This window comes from Alligator sinensis, unplaced genomic scaffold, assembly GCF_000455745.1.
Source record: "Alligator sinensis unplaced genomic scaffold, ASM45574v1 scaffold1500_1, whole genome shotgun sequence".
NCBI lineage: Eukaryota > Metazoa > Chordata > Crocodylia > Alligatoridae > Alligator > Alligator sinensis.
The window spans coordinates 15,674-29,623 of record NW_005843224.1 but is presented as its reverse complement, the minus strand read 5'-3'; the positions used below and the strand labels follow the sequence as shown (position 1 = coordinate 29,623).

The 13,950-nt window shown below is 53.6% G+C and overlaps 1 protein-coding gene and 1 non-coding gene across 7 annotated transcripts in view; both read right to left on the bottom strand.

Moving 5' to 3' along the window:
- Positions 1-6,371: 6,371 nt before the first annotated feature.
- On the bottom strand, positions 6,372-6,453 carry TRNAS-CGA. Its single transcript has one exon. It is a non-coding gene; the product is annotated as a tRNA-Ser (tRNA).
- Positions 6,454-12,456: 6,003 nt separating this feature from the next.
- KIF22 (kinesin family member 22) overlaps positions 12,457-13,950 on the bottom strand; it is a 12,568-nt gene continuing 11,074 nt past the window's right edge. For 3 of the 6 annotated variants that reach the window (XM_025194502.1, XM_006038023.3, XM_006038022.3), the window contains exons 11-14: positions 13,860-13,924; positions 13,537-13,737; positions 13,273-13,332; positions 12,460-13,151 (exon numbers count right to left, since the gene is read on the bottom strand). In XM_025194502.1, the coding sequence (XP_025050287.1) occupies positions 13,083-13,151; positions 13,273-13,332; positions 13,537-13,737; positions 13,860-13,924 (395 nt within the window). In that variant the 3' untranslated portion in view covers positions 12,460-13,082. Of the gene's footprint in view, positions 13,152-13,272; positions 13,333-13,536; positions 13,738-13,859; positions 13,925-13,950 lie in introns of all 6 variants that reach the window. The other 3 variants (XM_025194504.1, XM_014526959.2, XM_025194503.1) reach the window with 3 other exon arrangements.

Below are 13,950 nucleotides of genomic sequence, written 5' to 3'. Positions count from 1 at the left end.
TGCCTGGGACCAAACCATGCACCCTTTTTTGCCTTGGCCAGTCAATGGATTAAACTGCGCCCCTTTGTAGGTGTGGTCCAGGGCCAAGCCCTGCCCCCTCTGCTTTCATTGGCCAATCTTAAGTGCCTTAGAAACCAATCCCTGCCCTTCCCCTTGTTTTTCACCCACCCTGCATTGGCTCTTGGGAACAGTCCAGGGTTCAACCCGGCCCTCTTCCTCCTTGCTGTAGTCAGTCCGGCTGTAGGTGGACTAAGCCATGCCCCCTGAACCCTTGAATAAAAGGTCTGAGCCTGGCCTTGTGTCCTGGTGGTTGTCAGGGAGGTGGGGAAGGGGTTGTGTCTCCATGGGGGCCCCAGAGGCTGGGGCAGGGCTCCCTGGGGCCCCCCCCCCCCGCCAGCTATTGTTGCCCTTCCTGCAGGGTAGGCCAGGCTGAGTGCTGCAGCCAGCGTGAATTCGTGACCAGTAAATTGCATCCAAACTCGGTATCTCCTGCTTCCACAAAGCAGCTAGTAGGGACGGGGGTGAAGGGGCGTCTGGGGGCCACGTGGGTGTCTTGGTAGACCAAGTAGATACTTGATGACACTCCCTATGCCTGAAGAAGGGTGTTTGTGCCTGAAAGCTTGCAAAGAACAATTTTTCCATTTAGTTGATCTAATAAAAGATTCTGCATCTACCCAAAGGACCTTACCTGCCTTAGTAGACCCCAGACTCAATACAACTGCAGTGATGGCGATTGGGGTTTTGGGCTGCATTGATAGAAGCACCAGGTGCAAGGCATGGGAGGTGATATATTGCCCCTCTACTTGACGTGGGCTCAGCCTCGTCAATTGGTATCGTGCCATTCAGGACTCCATGGTTTAAAAAGGATGGGAAGAAGCTCAAGAGGGCGCGGAGGTGGCAACAAAGATCATGAAGGGCTTGGAAAGCACCCAGGAGGTGAGGCTGAAGGATCTGGGCAGGTTCAGCTGAAAGGAGGGACATGAGAGTGGCCTTCACATCATTGGAGGGCTTCTGGCAAGAAGAGGGGAAGCCCCTTGGCTGCAGAGAGGAGGATGCGGAGCAATGGCTTGAAGTTGGAGCAAAGTAGATTTAGGTAGGAAACCTGGAAACATTTCTCCACTCTTAAAGCAGTGGGGCTGTGGGATAGATGCTCAGGGGAACTGGGGACTCTCCATTGCTGAAGGGGTTCAGCCACTGGTTGGGGATGATCTAGGATGCCTGTTTTACTACAGAGGTTTCCCAGGCTCCTCAGCTTTGCTGGTTGCTCTATGTGGCAGGTGGGCTTCAGACCTCCCCCAGACACCTGCAGAGGATGTTGCCTGCAGTTGGGGATGGGGCCAGGCTGTGCCAATTCTCTTCCTGGGACCAACCCCAGAGGGTCCTGCCTCAAGGATTTTGGGGGTCAGTCCAACACAAGATTTGGAGCCAGGACTAGTCAGGCTGGTATGGACTGGAGGGGGTTGGCCTTTCCCTGCAGCAGGGGCATGGCCTCTACCCGGGACGTCTTGAGCATCTATTGACCACATTTCCTAGCAGCAGGACGCTGGCGGCCACGGTCCCCCTGATCTCCTTGTGGCAGGTTCAGGGAGGCCACATCTGTGCCATGGCAGGGTTGACAGTCGTCTGATGTAGAGTTAGGATGAGGGGTTTGTCTGGGCTGGTTGCAGGCAAGACCCCACCATGGACCCAGTCCGCCTGAACAACAGCAGGTGGAAGCTTGGCCGGGAGCCACCACCCAGCCCCTACGTGCCTCAGGTCAACACTTGTCACCTGCATACGACGGCAGATGCCCCTAAAGCTGTGGCCTGGCCACGGTGCATCTTCCATGGGGAGGTCTGTTACCCCACCAGGGCTCTGATTTCTGGAGAAGGCTGAGAGAAGCCAAAACAAAGTCATCCAGGCTGTGTGCCGATTGCTTGGGATATCCTTGGGCAGGACAGCTACTTCCAACAGAGGATACATGGATGCAGTCATGGCTGATCTGGGGCAGTCTCAGGCCCCTCCATGTCCATCCGACAGTCCAGCTTTGCCACCTCTACCTTGGAATGGGAGAGTTTTATCCCCCGCAGCTTCTTCTCTCTGTCTTGCTGGCCACATCTCTGAAAAAACAAGCTCTGGGCCAAGGAAGCAGAGAGACAGAATCACAACCCACAACCCACGGCTCTGTCCAGGGCTCAGCTTCATGGCTGCCCTGCAGCTGGAGCCAAGGACCCTGACAGCTCCAGGCATCTGCTCTGCTGGGGTGTAAAAGACAATTGAGGTCTCCCTTTCCATTGAAAGGGCAGGCCTGGAATAGTGCTGGGCCACAAACAAACAGGGAGGAGCCACAATAGCCCAAAAAGGGAAAGAATTAGCTGTGAAAAACTGCCTATAGGTTTGGAACCAGACATGAAAAAGGGCAGGACAAGTTTCTTCTCCTCTCATCTGGCAGATGAAAAACCTACCAATGATTCAAGCCTTCTGGTCAATCTCACCAGCCCCGGTCGCTGGGGGCTTTGAACCTCCCTCCTGCAGGGGGAAACTCAGAAGAGCCATGATTCTATTGACTGCATCCATGTATCCTCTGCTGGAAGTAGCTGTCCTGCCCAAGGATAGCCCAAGCAACCGGTGCACAAGCATATTGTTAGCACACTGATAGAGTCCACAAAGAGGAATATGCTCCACGCTGCATATCACTGGGACTGTGCTATCTGTTCACGCTGCAAATCTATAATTGCTACTGCAATCAAAGAAATCCTTGGGGGTGTTGGACCCGAGTTAAATATTTTTGACAGTTCCACCAGACATTGGGATGAAGGAGACCAAGTCCATTCTCAAACTCAGATGAAATTTGATATATCATTTGAAAAAAAAGCATAATCATTTTACATTTTGATGTTTTTAACAGAATTTTTTAACTGGGTTTATATATTTTTTTAAATAGTTATAATAGTTTAAATGAAACATTTTAGGTAGCTTAACTTAGGGCCTTGTTATACAGTACATTTAGGTGGATTCTGGAGCTTCTAACCTCTGGACTGGCTGCATGTTAACACCTTTTAAGTGGCTTAAACCACTCATTATTTTGCTTAAAGTTACACCATTCCAGGGTAGAATTATCTCCAATCTGTCTAATTTTGTTCCTGTTCCATTACTGTGTGGCCACATCCCACAGCTATTCTGCCCAAGTTGAAGTATTCCAGGATCCCAGAATGCAGTGGCCCCTCCTGACTCAGGAAGAGTGGGGACAGTGGGGTGCAGCAGGGTTGGACATGGCACCTCATCCCCCAGGGACATCGGGAAGAGTGAGTGCTACAGCCTCCGAATGTCCAGCAGCTGCAGTGCCTCTATCCAGCCCAGCTCTGCTTCCGCCAGCAGTGGCACAAGGGGCACGCACCACCTGAGCTCTGGAGAAAAATGGATCAGGCCCCACAGAATTCAGGCGGTGCCTGGCTGGTGGGAGGGGAGGGCAGTGGTCACCACCCGAGGTCCAGAGAAAAATTGATTAGGCCCCTTTGAACTCAAAGCAAGCAAGCTCCAATACAGCATCCCTGGAGCTCTCTAGTCTCACTGAAACTGTCATAGTGACTCTTCACTGAGAGGGTGGCTGCCAGGCTTCCCTGCTCTTAGCACAGAGTTGCTGTAAGTTGATGAGACCAAAGAGCCCCAGGGAAGCAGCTTGGTACTGTAGAGCTGTGGCAGCTCTGCACTCAGAACAGGACCAGATCAGAAACCCCATAGAAGCTGCTTCCTGTGAGTCTCTCTGACCATTGCAAGTGACACAGTGGTGGGCCCACTCTCTGTCCAGTAGGAGCAAAGAGATGATCCTGATCTGGTCCTTTGTTCCAATGGCCACAGATTTCCATTCCTCATTACCTGAGCAGGCAGAAGCAGTGGGGGAGCTGCTCATGCTGCTTCTGCTACACCTGCCTGCTGTTGGGGAGAAGGAGTTGCAGACTTTGGTCCTTGGCCTCATAGTCCTGGGCAGCTGGAGAGGCCCTCTGGTAGGGCTGGGGGCCCAGACCTTTTGAAGGACTCCCGGGCCCAGCATTCACACTGCTGTCTTCTCATTTCTCCTGCCTCTGTATCCAGCAAGGGGAAAGAACAGCAGCCCCATCATCTCTGGGCTCCAGAGCAACATGAGAGCAGGGGTCTAGGCAGACTCCACCATGATAAGCTGTGCGATCAGCACTCATTGGCATTCACACTGCTGTCTTCTCATTTCTCCTGCCTCTGTATCCAGCAAGGGGAAAGAACAGCAGCCCCATCATCTCTGGGCTCCAGAGCAACATGAGAGCAGGGGTCTAGGCAGACTCCACCATGATAAGCTGTGCGATCAGCACTCATTGTTCATGTAGAGCTCTGGCAGGAGCCTGTGCTAACCAGGCAGTGAGCTCAGAGCCCACTGTTCATGTGTGGGACAGCAAAAGTGGAAGGGCTTGCTCTGTTCCTGGATACACTAGTTAGTGGATCTCTAAGGAAGCTTATATTAGAAGCATAAGTTAGGACTTCACCTGTGCAACCCTAATTAAAGAAATAATGGCCACAAGCTAGCTGAGAGCAGATTTAGACTGGACATTAGGAAGAACTTCTTCACAGTTCGAGTGGCCAGGGTCTGGAACGGGCTCCCAAGGGAGGTGGTGCTCTCCCCTACCCTGGGGGTCTTCAAGAGGAGGTTAGATAGGCATCTAGCTGGGGTCATCTAGACCCAGCACTCTCTCCTGCCTATGCAGGGGGTCGGACTCGATGATCTATTGAGGTCCCTTCCGACCCTAACATCTATGAATCTATGAATCTACGCTAGCGAGATGCGGCCCCTCCCCAGTTTTATTCTAACCCTAGTCTAGTGGTTCATGAGTCACCAGCACCCTCTAGACATTTCAGGGTCCAGCCCAGGGATCCCTGCAAGTCCCCTCAGTGCGGGGCCACGTCTCTCCGATGCCACCTCAGTAGATGAGATGGTTTCTCCATTGCAGGTGGACCAATGCCTTCACCACTCAGCCATCACAGCTAGGGTGCAAAGGATTTGTAGGAGAAGACAGAGCAGAGGCCACTATGTCAGGCTTCAGGGCTGCCCTGGTGGAGATGTGGTAGGCAGGCACCTGGCCCATAATCACATCGGGTCCTGGGCAGCTCTGGACACAACCCTGCTGCATTGTCAGGACTCCCAGACACATGCTGGTCCCAGCCCCCAGGGCAAAGGGGAGGGATTTGAAGTTGGTTTGCTAGTGTTTGCTTTGAAACAGCTCCTTATCCCTGCCAGCCTTGGCTCCACTTCCCTGAAAACAGACCCTGCAGCTGTAGCCAGGGTCCCTGCCAGCCCTAGGTACCCAACCTGCTGGGGTGTAAAAGAAAATTAAGGTCCCCATATCCATCAAAAGGGTGAGCTTGGAATAGCACTAGTCCACAAGCAAACGGGGAAGAGCTGCAAGAGCCAAAGGGGGAAAGAATTAACTGCACAAAACTGCCCGTAGGTTTGGAGCCAGGTGTGAGAAAGCGTAAGACAAGTTTCTTCTCTCACTTGGTGGGTAAAAAACCCACCGGTGATCCAAGCCTTCTGGCCAATCCTACCAGCCTCAGGTGTTGTGGGCTTTGAACCTTCCTCCTGTGGGGGGAAACTCAGAAGAGTTACAATTCTACACTAGCGAGATGCAGCCCCCCTCCCCAGTTTTTTTCTAAACCTAGCCTAGTAGTTCATGAGTCACCAGCATCCGCTAGACATTTCAGGTCCCTCCCAGGGATCCCTGCAAGTCCCCTGAATATGGGGCTATGTCTTTTTGATGCCGTCTGGAGGTTGTTTCCCAATTGCAGGTGGACCACAGCGTGGGAGGTGCTGATGACTGTACGTGATGTTCTTCCAGGTCCCCGGGGAAATTACAGCAGGAAATACCAGGCTCCATTGGTATGACAAGGCCCAACCCAAGCTGTGCTCCCCACCTAGAGACTGCCCCCCCTGGTGGAAATCCAAGCCCGGAGACTCTCCCTGCAGGGAATCCCAAAGCCGGGTAAACCTGTGAGGTGCAGAGATGGCTGCTAAAATGCCACACTGCCAGCTGCTGGGCCAGGAAAAACGATAGGGGAGGGGTTCTGTTTGCTGGGAAGAGGTCGAGATGTTAAGGCGAGAGGAGACAAGGTGGTCAAGTGGTGAAGGTGATGGACTGCTAATCCATCTGCACACGTGGTTTTTGAATCCCACCCTTGTTGGAGTCTTTTGCTCACTGCCTGGTGCCCAGGTGCCTCAGGGGAAAGAGGGGACTGTATACCATCTGTCCCAGTACAAGTACAGGATGGAGTTTGCAGAGGGCTAGCATAGCCTTGCCCAAAGGTTTCCAGGAGAGGGAGGATGCTCTCCATGCCTCAGCCTTCATCTCCAGAGCCCTAAAACAAAGCACCGCTGTGAGCAGGATTCGAACCTGCGTGGGGAGCCCCCATTGGATTTCGAGTCCAACGCCTTCACCACTCGGCCATCACAGCCAGGATGGAAAAAGTCCCTAAGAGGAGGCAGAACAGAGGCCTCCATGTCAGGCTCCAGGATTGCCCTGGTGGAGATTGGGCAGGTAGTTAGGCCCTTTGGGTCCTGGGCAGCTCTAGACAGACATGAACCTGCCGCACTGTCAGGGCTCCCAGACACATGCTGGTCCCAACCCCCAGGGCAAAGCCGGGGGCGGTTAGGATTTGGGGTTTGTTTGCAAACGGTTGTCTTGAAATAGCTTCTTATCCCCACCAGCCTTAGCTTGGCTGCCCTGAAACCACAGCTTGCATCTATAGCCAGGGACCCTGCCAGCCCCATGTGTCCTCTCTGCTGGGGTGTAAAAGAAAATTTCCATCAGAAGGGTGGGCCTGGAATAGCAGTGGTCCACCAGCCAACAGAGAGGAGACGCAAGACCCAAAACGGAAATTAGCCATGCAAAACTGCCTATAGGATTGGAGCCAGGCCTGAGAAAGGGCAGGACGTGTTTCTTCTCCGCTCACCCAGACCATGAATTCAAGGCCTCTGGCTAATCCCTGGGGGCCAGACTTTTCAGGACCCGGCCCAGGGATCCCTGCAAGTCCTCTGAGCATGGGGCCATGTCTCTCCGATGCCATCCCTGTAGATGAAGTGGTTTCCCCATTGCAGGTGGACCACAGCGTAGGAGGTGCTGACAACTGCACATGATGATCTCCCAGTTCCCCAGGGAAATTAAAACAGCAAAGACCAAGCTACATAGGTATGATAAGGCCCAACCCAAGGTCTGTATCCCACCTAGAGACCTGCCCCCCCAACACCCACAGAAGGAAACCCAAACCCAGAGACTCTCCCTGCAGGCCTCACAGGGAATCCCAAAGCTGGGTGAAGTTGTGAAGCGCAGCAATGGCTGTTAAAATCCACGCTGCCGGGTGCTAGACTAAGAAAAATGCCCAGGCAGCAGGTTACAAGGTTGTAGGTTGTAGCTGTGTTGGTCTAAGGACATAGGCAGACAAGGTTCTTTGGGTGAATCCGATATCTTTTATTAGACCAACTTAAATAGTTGGAAAACAATTATTAAGCAAGCTTTTGGGTTCAAAAACCCTTCGTCAGGCTAAGAAACTTCCTTAGCCTGACGAAGGGTTTTTGAACCTGAAAGCTCGCTTAATAATTGTTTTCTAACTATTTAAGTAGGTCTAATAAAATATATCAGATTCACCCAAAGAACCTTGTCAGGCAGCAAGTTCTGTTTCCTGGAAAGAAACAGACATATCTCTCTCATGAAGGGACAAGGTGGCTGAGTGGTGAAGGCCCTGGACTGCTAACCTATTGTGCTCTGCACGTGTGGGTTTGAATCCCACCCTTGTTGGAACCTTTTGCTCGGTGCCTGGCACCCATGTTCCCTGCCGCTGATGTTCTCAGTGCCCCCCTACCCCTAGGGATCCCCTGCAGACTCACAGGGAAACCAACTCCCTAGTCTGTTTTATGGAGATATGGGCCATACCATATTTGCTCATGTACAACCTCCAAAACCAACTCCCTGCTTTTCTCCTCAGAGGTGGGGTGGGGGCACCTTCAGTGAGCTCTAGCATATTTGCTCACGTACAACACCCCACCCCCCAAAATAAGCACCCTCCACCCAATTGAGGTGTGTTTTATGTGGGGAAGCTGATTTTTTTAGCCCAAGCTAGAAGCCCTCTGCTTCGCACCCTGCTCCTCAGGGCAGCTGCTGTGGTATTGCTCTTCGGACAGCTAAGAGAGTCAATAGACCATTAATTGCCCCCCCCCCAGGATCCCCCCACTTAGGATTCCCCCCCCCGTCCCCCCAGAGATCCAACCATGACCCTTACCTTGCCCAGGACCACCCCTGCCACTAACCTGGGGCACTCCCATGAACGACTGCTGTCTCTCATGACTGGGGCAAGACCATGGGCGACTCTACAGTCTGGAAAAGCGGGTATATCACCCCCAACAACACAACACATGCCTCTCCAGGCAAAAAGAAAACAGAAGCTTTGGGACTACGCCAGGGACAAGCCCTGTGTTATTCAATTTACGATGGAAGCTAAAAATCTAACTTCATTGGCATGCACATTCAATTTGTTAGAACAGCCATCATGCATTTAAAAAAAAACCCACAATGAACCAGTCAAAAAATAATCCAAAGCTGCTGTTTCTTCAGACCTGTCGTCATTCGAATTGGATGCCTGTGTGTCTCTTTCAGAAGCACAAAAGACAACCCTGCCGTCTGAAGCATCTGGGCAGCGCCTCCGCTGCTGTACTGAAAGCTGGTCCCGTGCCTGAGTTAACGTCCTGCTTCATTCATGTTTCCACCTCTTAATTAATGGTTTCAGCTCAAGTTAAAACAATCTGCAGGGCTGTGAAATAGGAGCAACGTGACCAGGAGCAGCCAGCAGAGTTGCAGGCAAAAGACTAGCTTCCTTTGTGGAACATTAAACCATTTTAAAAAAGGAGAGTTGTTCACATCTAAGGAGTGAAGAGTTTAGCAGGAATTGGGGAGATTGCAATGAGCCATGAAGTCTAGCAACTCCCTTGCTTATGCCTGGATAGAAATGCCCCTGCTACTGCCAGCTTCTAGACTTAGAAAGTTTTAAATGAATTTAGATGTTTCTAAACTCAATTATAGATTTTAGAAGCTGAGTTGGTCTATAAACTGGGGTTTTTTTTAAAGCCACCTTGTTGAGGGAAAACTCTGAAGGCTGGGGAGAAAAGAACAGGCCAAGGAAGGCTGTGTCCAATGGTGAGGAAGAACAGAGATAAGAATCTTGCTCCCAGCAGTGTCATTTTTTCAACGATGTGAAACCCAGCTCATTGGCACTGTCCATGTCCACATTGGTCCAGTCCTGTTATTTTCAGTGAAACAAATACATTGCAATAAATCCAATTTTTTTGGAATATTAAGAATCAGGAACCTAGAAACATAGGGAAAGGCTGGAGGGATATTTGGAGACTCGGGTCATTCAGGAAGATCCATCTCCATACTAGCCTCACCCACCTCTCATGTGCCCCTGGCCAGGACTGGCATCGGAGGCAGCCAGAAAGACATTGGGACTGGCATTTTCTTTTGCAAACATCTAAAGTCCAAGCAAAGCCCGGGCTGGGCCGTGGACCTGCTCCTGCCTTGTTCCTCAGCAGCTGACCTGCAAGGGGAGCTGTGACCCGGGACCGGTGTGGACACAAGACCAGTGGCCAAGCCATGGGTGAGGCCCAGGGTCCATCATACCCCATGGCCTGTCTCCAGCAGTGCCAGGAACAGATGCTTCACAGTAGGAGTGGCCAATGCGTGACATGCATACTACAAGAAGCAACGGGCTGCCTTGGTGGGTGGCACGTGGCAGGCTGGAGAGAAAGCAGAGCAGATGGGGCACAGGATACAGGGAAGGAAGCAGAAAGCAGACAGGGCAGGCAGCACAGGGCAGGAAGCAAGACCCTCATGGGTTGAGTTGGACTTGGGCCTACCAAGGCATGGAGGTAAGGCCTCCATCCTATGGGGTTGGTTTCCACCCCTTCCCAGGCCTGAGGCCTCCTGGGCCTGGCTCCTTCCCAACCTGCAGCCCCTGGAGCAGCCTGCTCGACTTCCCCTTATTTTGGCTCCGAGCAGAGCCACATCTGCAGCATGCTCACCTTCCCCCCGTTCCTGCTTAACCAAAGCTAAAACCCTAGCTGCTGCTGAAGATGCATTTTTGTGGTGGGGGAATCTAGGATTCTAAAAAGAAGTAATGGGTCAGTGAAATAGAGGTGGGGAGCAGCCAGCAACAGAGCCTGAAAAGAGACTGGCATGATTTGTGGAACATCAAAAAAAGGAAAGATGAGCTTTACCAGCTGCAAAATGAAGGACAATGGGCCATTGACTCCCTCAGCTGCCTGAAGTGTCATATCACAGCTGCTACACTGCACAGCAGCAAGCAAACCAGGGTTTTTTTTCTTCCCAGTCCCTGGGAGAAAAAAATCAGCTTTCCTTCTTAATACATATACACCAGGTCAGATTTTTGTGTTGTATGCAAGGAAATACGGTAATAAGCTCAGGAGCGAGAGCGGAAACCTAGTCTGTGCCTCAGAAGGAGAACCAGGCCCCCATCCCACCGTGGGAGGCTCCCAGACTCGGCCCTCCATCTCAGAAGGCCCCGGGGGACAGTACTGGTGCCCTCCAGAGCCTCTTTCCTGGCTGACTCTCTCCACCGGCCCATGCTGAGACCTGCTGAACTTTCCTCCCTTGCCTCGTTTGGTATTTACGGTTCCAGCTAAGCAGGCATGTGACTCTTCCTGGAAACATCAGGACACACGTTCTAGGACATTGCTACAAACCAACAGCCTGGAGGGCAGAGTTAGCACTGAGTGCTGTGATACAGGTGTGGGGGGGAGGCCTGGTGGACCACGGGTTAGGAGAAAAGATGCAACCCTGGCCAGCAACATGGAGACCACAACCAGCTGGCTCGAGGTCCTGGTAGGACCCCAGTATCAGCCTGTTCTCAGCTCTCCCAGCAGCCATATGGCACCAGGAAGAAATTTGCTGTCCTCCTATTGCTACAGGGCCCCGGGGGGGGGACTGAGCCAAGGCTCCTGCTGGGACGCAGGAGCCTGCACTTCCACTCAAGGGCCATCCTGATGCTGCAATGGGATCAGGAAGGAATTTGCCCGTTCAGACTTGCCCGGTGCCCTGAAGCAGGAACACAGCCTTGGCCTGGGGTCGCTGAAGCACATTTCAACAGGGCTTGCAGTAGCAGAGCCCAAAAGACCCCCAGTGTCGCCAAGGGCAGGGGCTTTTGGGATTGCAGGGCAACGGGCCTGGGAGTTGGGCAACAGAGGCGTTGCGTCATTTCGGGGCTAGGTGAGACGAGGATGTCCCTGGGATGTTTGGACAGGGATGAGTCTGCCCGGAGCAGGGGATTGGACTAGACCAGGGGTGGCCACAAGCAACAGGCTGGGGAGGTTAGCTGCGGGGAAGGGAGGAATCCCCCAGGATGCAAAGGGGCAGAGGGGAACAGGAAACAGAGCTGGATGTCTCTTGCAGGAGCTACAGAGCAAGGCAGGAGCAGGTGCCCTCCAGCCTGAAAACACGCTATTTTCTACCTCTCCTGTCTTCCGCCCCCACTCTCAGCACCTAATTTTGCATATATTTACATAGCAGAGGTTTCTGGGGCAGGAGTGTCACAGGTGCTGGTGGTGTTCACCGCATGGCATGCAAGGATGTTCTCCAAGGTTAGATGTATTCTTATGGCACGTAGTCTCTTTTTAGGGCTAGGGGGAAAGTGGGTGATGCAGTCCCTAGGACAAGCTGCGAAGGATGAAGGAGGGTCCAAGCCCCCAGCAGCCAGGGCAAGTAGAGGCAGCAAGAGGGGGCTGTTGGGCCCTAGTGGCAATAACCATGATCATTAGGGGCAAAGCCAAAGGGATGGCACGGCTGTCCTGTGGCAGTGTTGAGGGACAGTGGCCCTGGCTACAGCAGTGGGAACCAATGGTGACAATTGACCATAGCTGTAGCAGGCCATGGGTGTGATAAACAGTGCTGCAGGGAGCCCTGGAGACAGCAGCACAGGGGGTGGTAGGAAGTGGGCTACAGCCATGGCCGTTGCAACAGACCTCAGGCCCTGGCCATGAGAGATGGCGGTCTAGCAGGACCTGGACCCAGCAGCCATGAGCTGGTGGCAAGCCGTGGTAGACCTTGGCCATAGTGGACGGCAGCAGGCCACAGTTGAACAGCAGGGCCTGGCTGTAGCAGACAGTAGGATCTGGCTATGGCACTCAGAACAGGGGTACCAAGACCCCATTCCATAGCAGCTGTGATAGACAGCGGGTCCTGGCAGCACCGCAGTGGTTGCTGGGGGCACAGCTGCACATGCCAGCTGCGTCACCCAGCAGCTGAGCACAAGCCACTCGCATGAGCCTTCCCAGCCAGCACACAGCCCTTCTACTGGTGGAGCTGGCACAAGGCCTCAGGGTTTGCCAGTCACAACTCTGAGCTGGTTTTCCTTCAGGTTGTGGATGCGGCCCAGTTTCCACTCTTGTAGCCTACGGCCTGCAATGTGGGGGGTAGCGTGCTCACTTCACATGCCCAAAAGTCAGCGCCAGGTCTTGCACACTTCAGCCCTCACTTGGCAAAAGGCTGGCTATGGCACTGTCTGCATGTTGTTTCCAACGTGGCAGCTGGGTCCCCTGCCTCAGTCCTATCACGATGCCTGTTTTAGGTCTCTACCCTCTTGCCCTGCTACAAGGTGGCTGATCCAGCCAGTGCCAATTCCACAAGTTCAACAACACCTGTTCTGGTCAGTACCCCAGACTGCAATTGCAAGTCTCATTCCAACTTGAACAGGGGGATGGGGCACGGGGGTGGGTCCCTTGGGTGCAGGAAAGCAGAGACACTGATAGCAAGTGGGAGGTTTATTAAAATCCATCGCATACAAAACTGGGAGCACTGGAAGGGAGTGAGAAAACACCCTGCAGGCAAGTCCTCACCCTGGAGCTCAGCCTATGGGACAGGCTGGCAGAGGTAAGCATGGTGTCCTGCGCAGTTGGCACCCTAAGGTGCCGGCTCAAACTGCGGCTCCAGCTCCTGCTTCTGGCCCCTGGAGCTGCCCTAGCAAAAACCAGAAGTCCAGAAAAACAGGCTGGTCCCACAGGCAAGGGCCAGGCCATGGCACTAACTGAATAAGGACAGGGCAGAGGGCCCTGGTGGCAGGAGCATCTGGATGCAGTCCAGAGTATTGGCCTGAGGGAAGAGAAGGGGGTGAGGGGGAGGAGCAGAGCCTGGTGCCATCCACAGCACCACCCTGGACCTGCCCCCCCCACTGCCTTTGCCCCCAGGACGTCCATCCTTCCCCCTGCATCACCTTGATTAAAGTGGCCACCTTCTTGGCTGTCATCGTTTCCATCCTCTGCAAGTCCTGGAGCTGGGAGCAATGGGACAGAATGGTCAACTCCGCAGGCAAAGGTCTTTGAGACAAACAGCCCCCTAGGCAGCCGCGATGCCAGGTCATAGTGCAACCATCTCACGGCCAGGTCCCAATGAGACCAGCCCCTCCCGAGGCAGTTGCATCTCAGGGCCAAGAGCAGGGTCCCATACACCTGGCGCTCCTCCACCCACATGGTATTACCGTAACAAAAGGCCCATGCTGCTCGCGCCAGGCCATGATTAGCTCAGCAGTCCTGGGGCCAATGCGCTTCAAGGAGAGCAGCTCCCTTGTGCTGCCCTGGTTCAGCAACTCCAGCAGCTTCTGGTGGCCCCGGACCATGAGTTCCTGGCACCGCGTCAGCTCCCAGCTGGGCACCGCATTCTCCGTCCCACCTGGATCTGACTGCGGGGAGACAACACAAGGGCAGAAACTGTGCAGCCACCCCCCAGCTGAACCCCCTATATCCTGCCCCTCCCTGCACTCCAGCCCCATGGCATCCCCCAGCCTCCGAGTCACCCCCTCACCCTCCTCTTTAGGACCAAGATGCCCTCATCTTCCGTAGGTGGGGCCCGTTTCTGGGGGATCGGCACTGCAGAGAGAGGGGGGGGGGGGAAT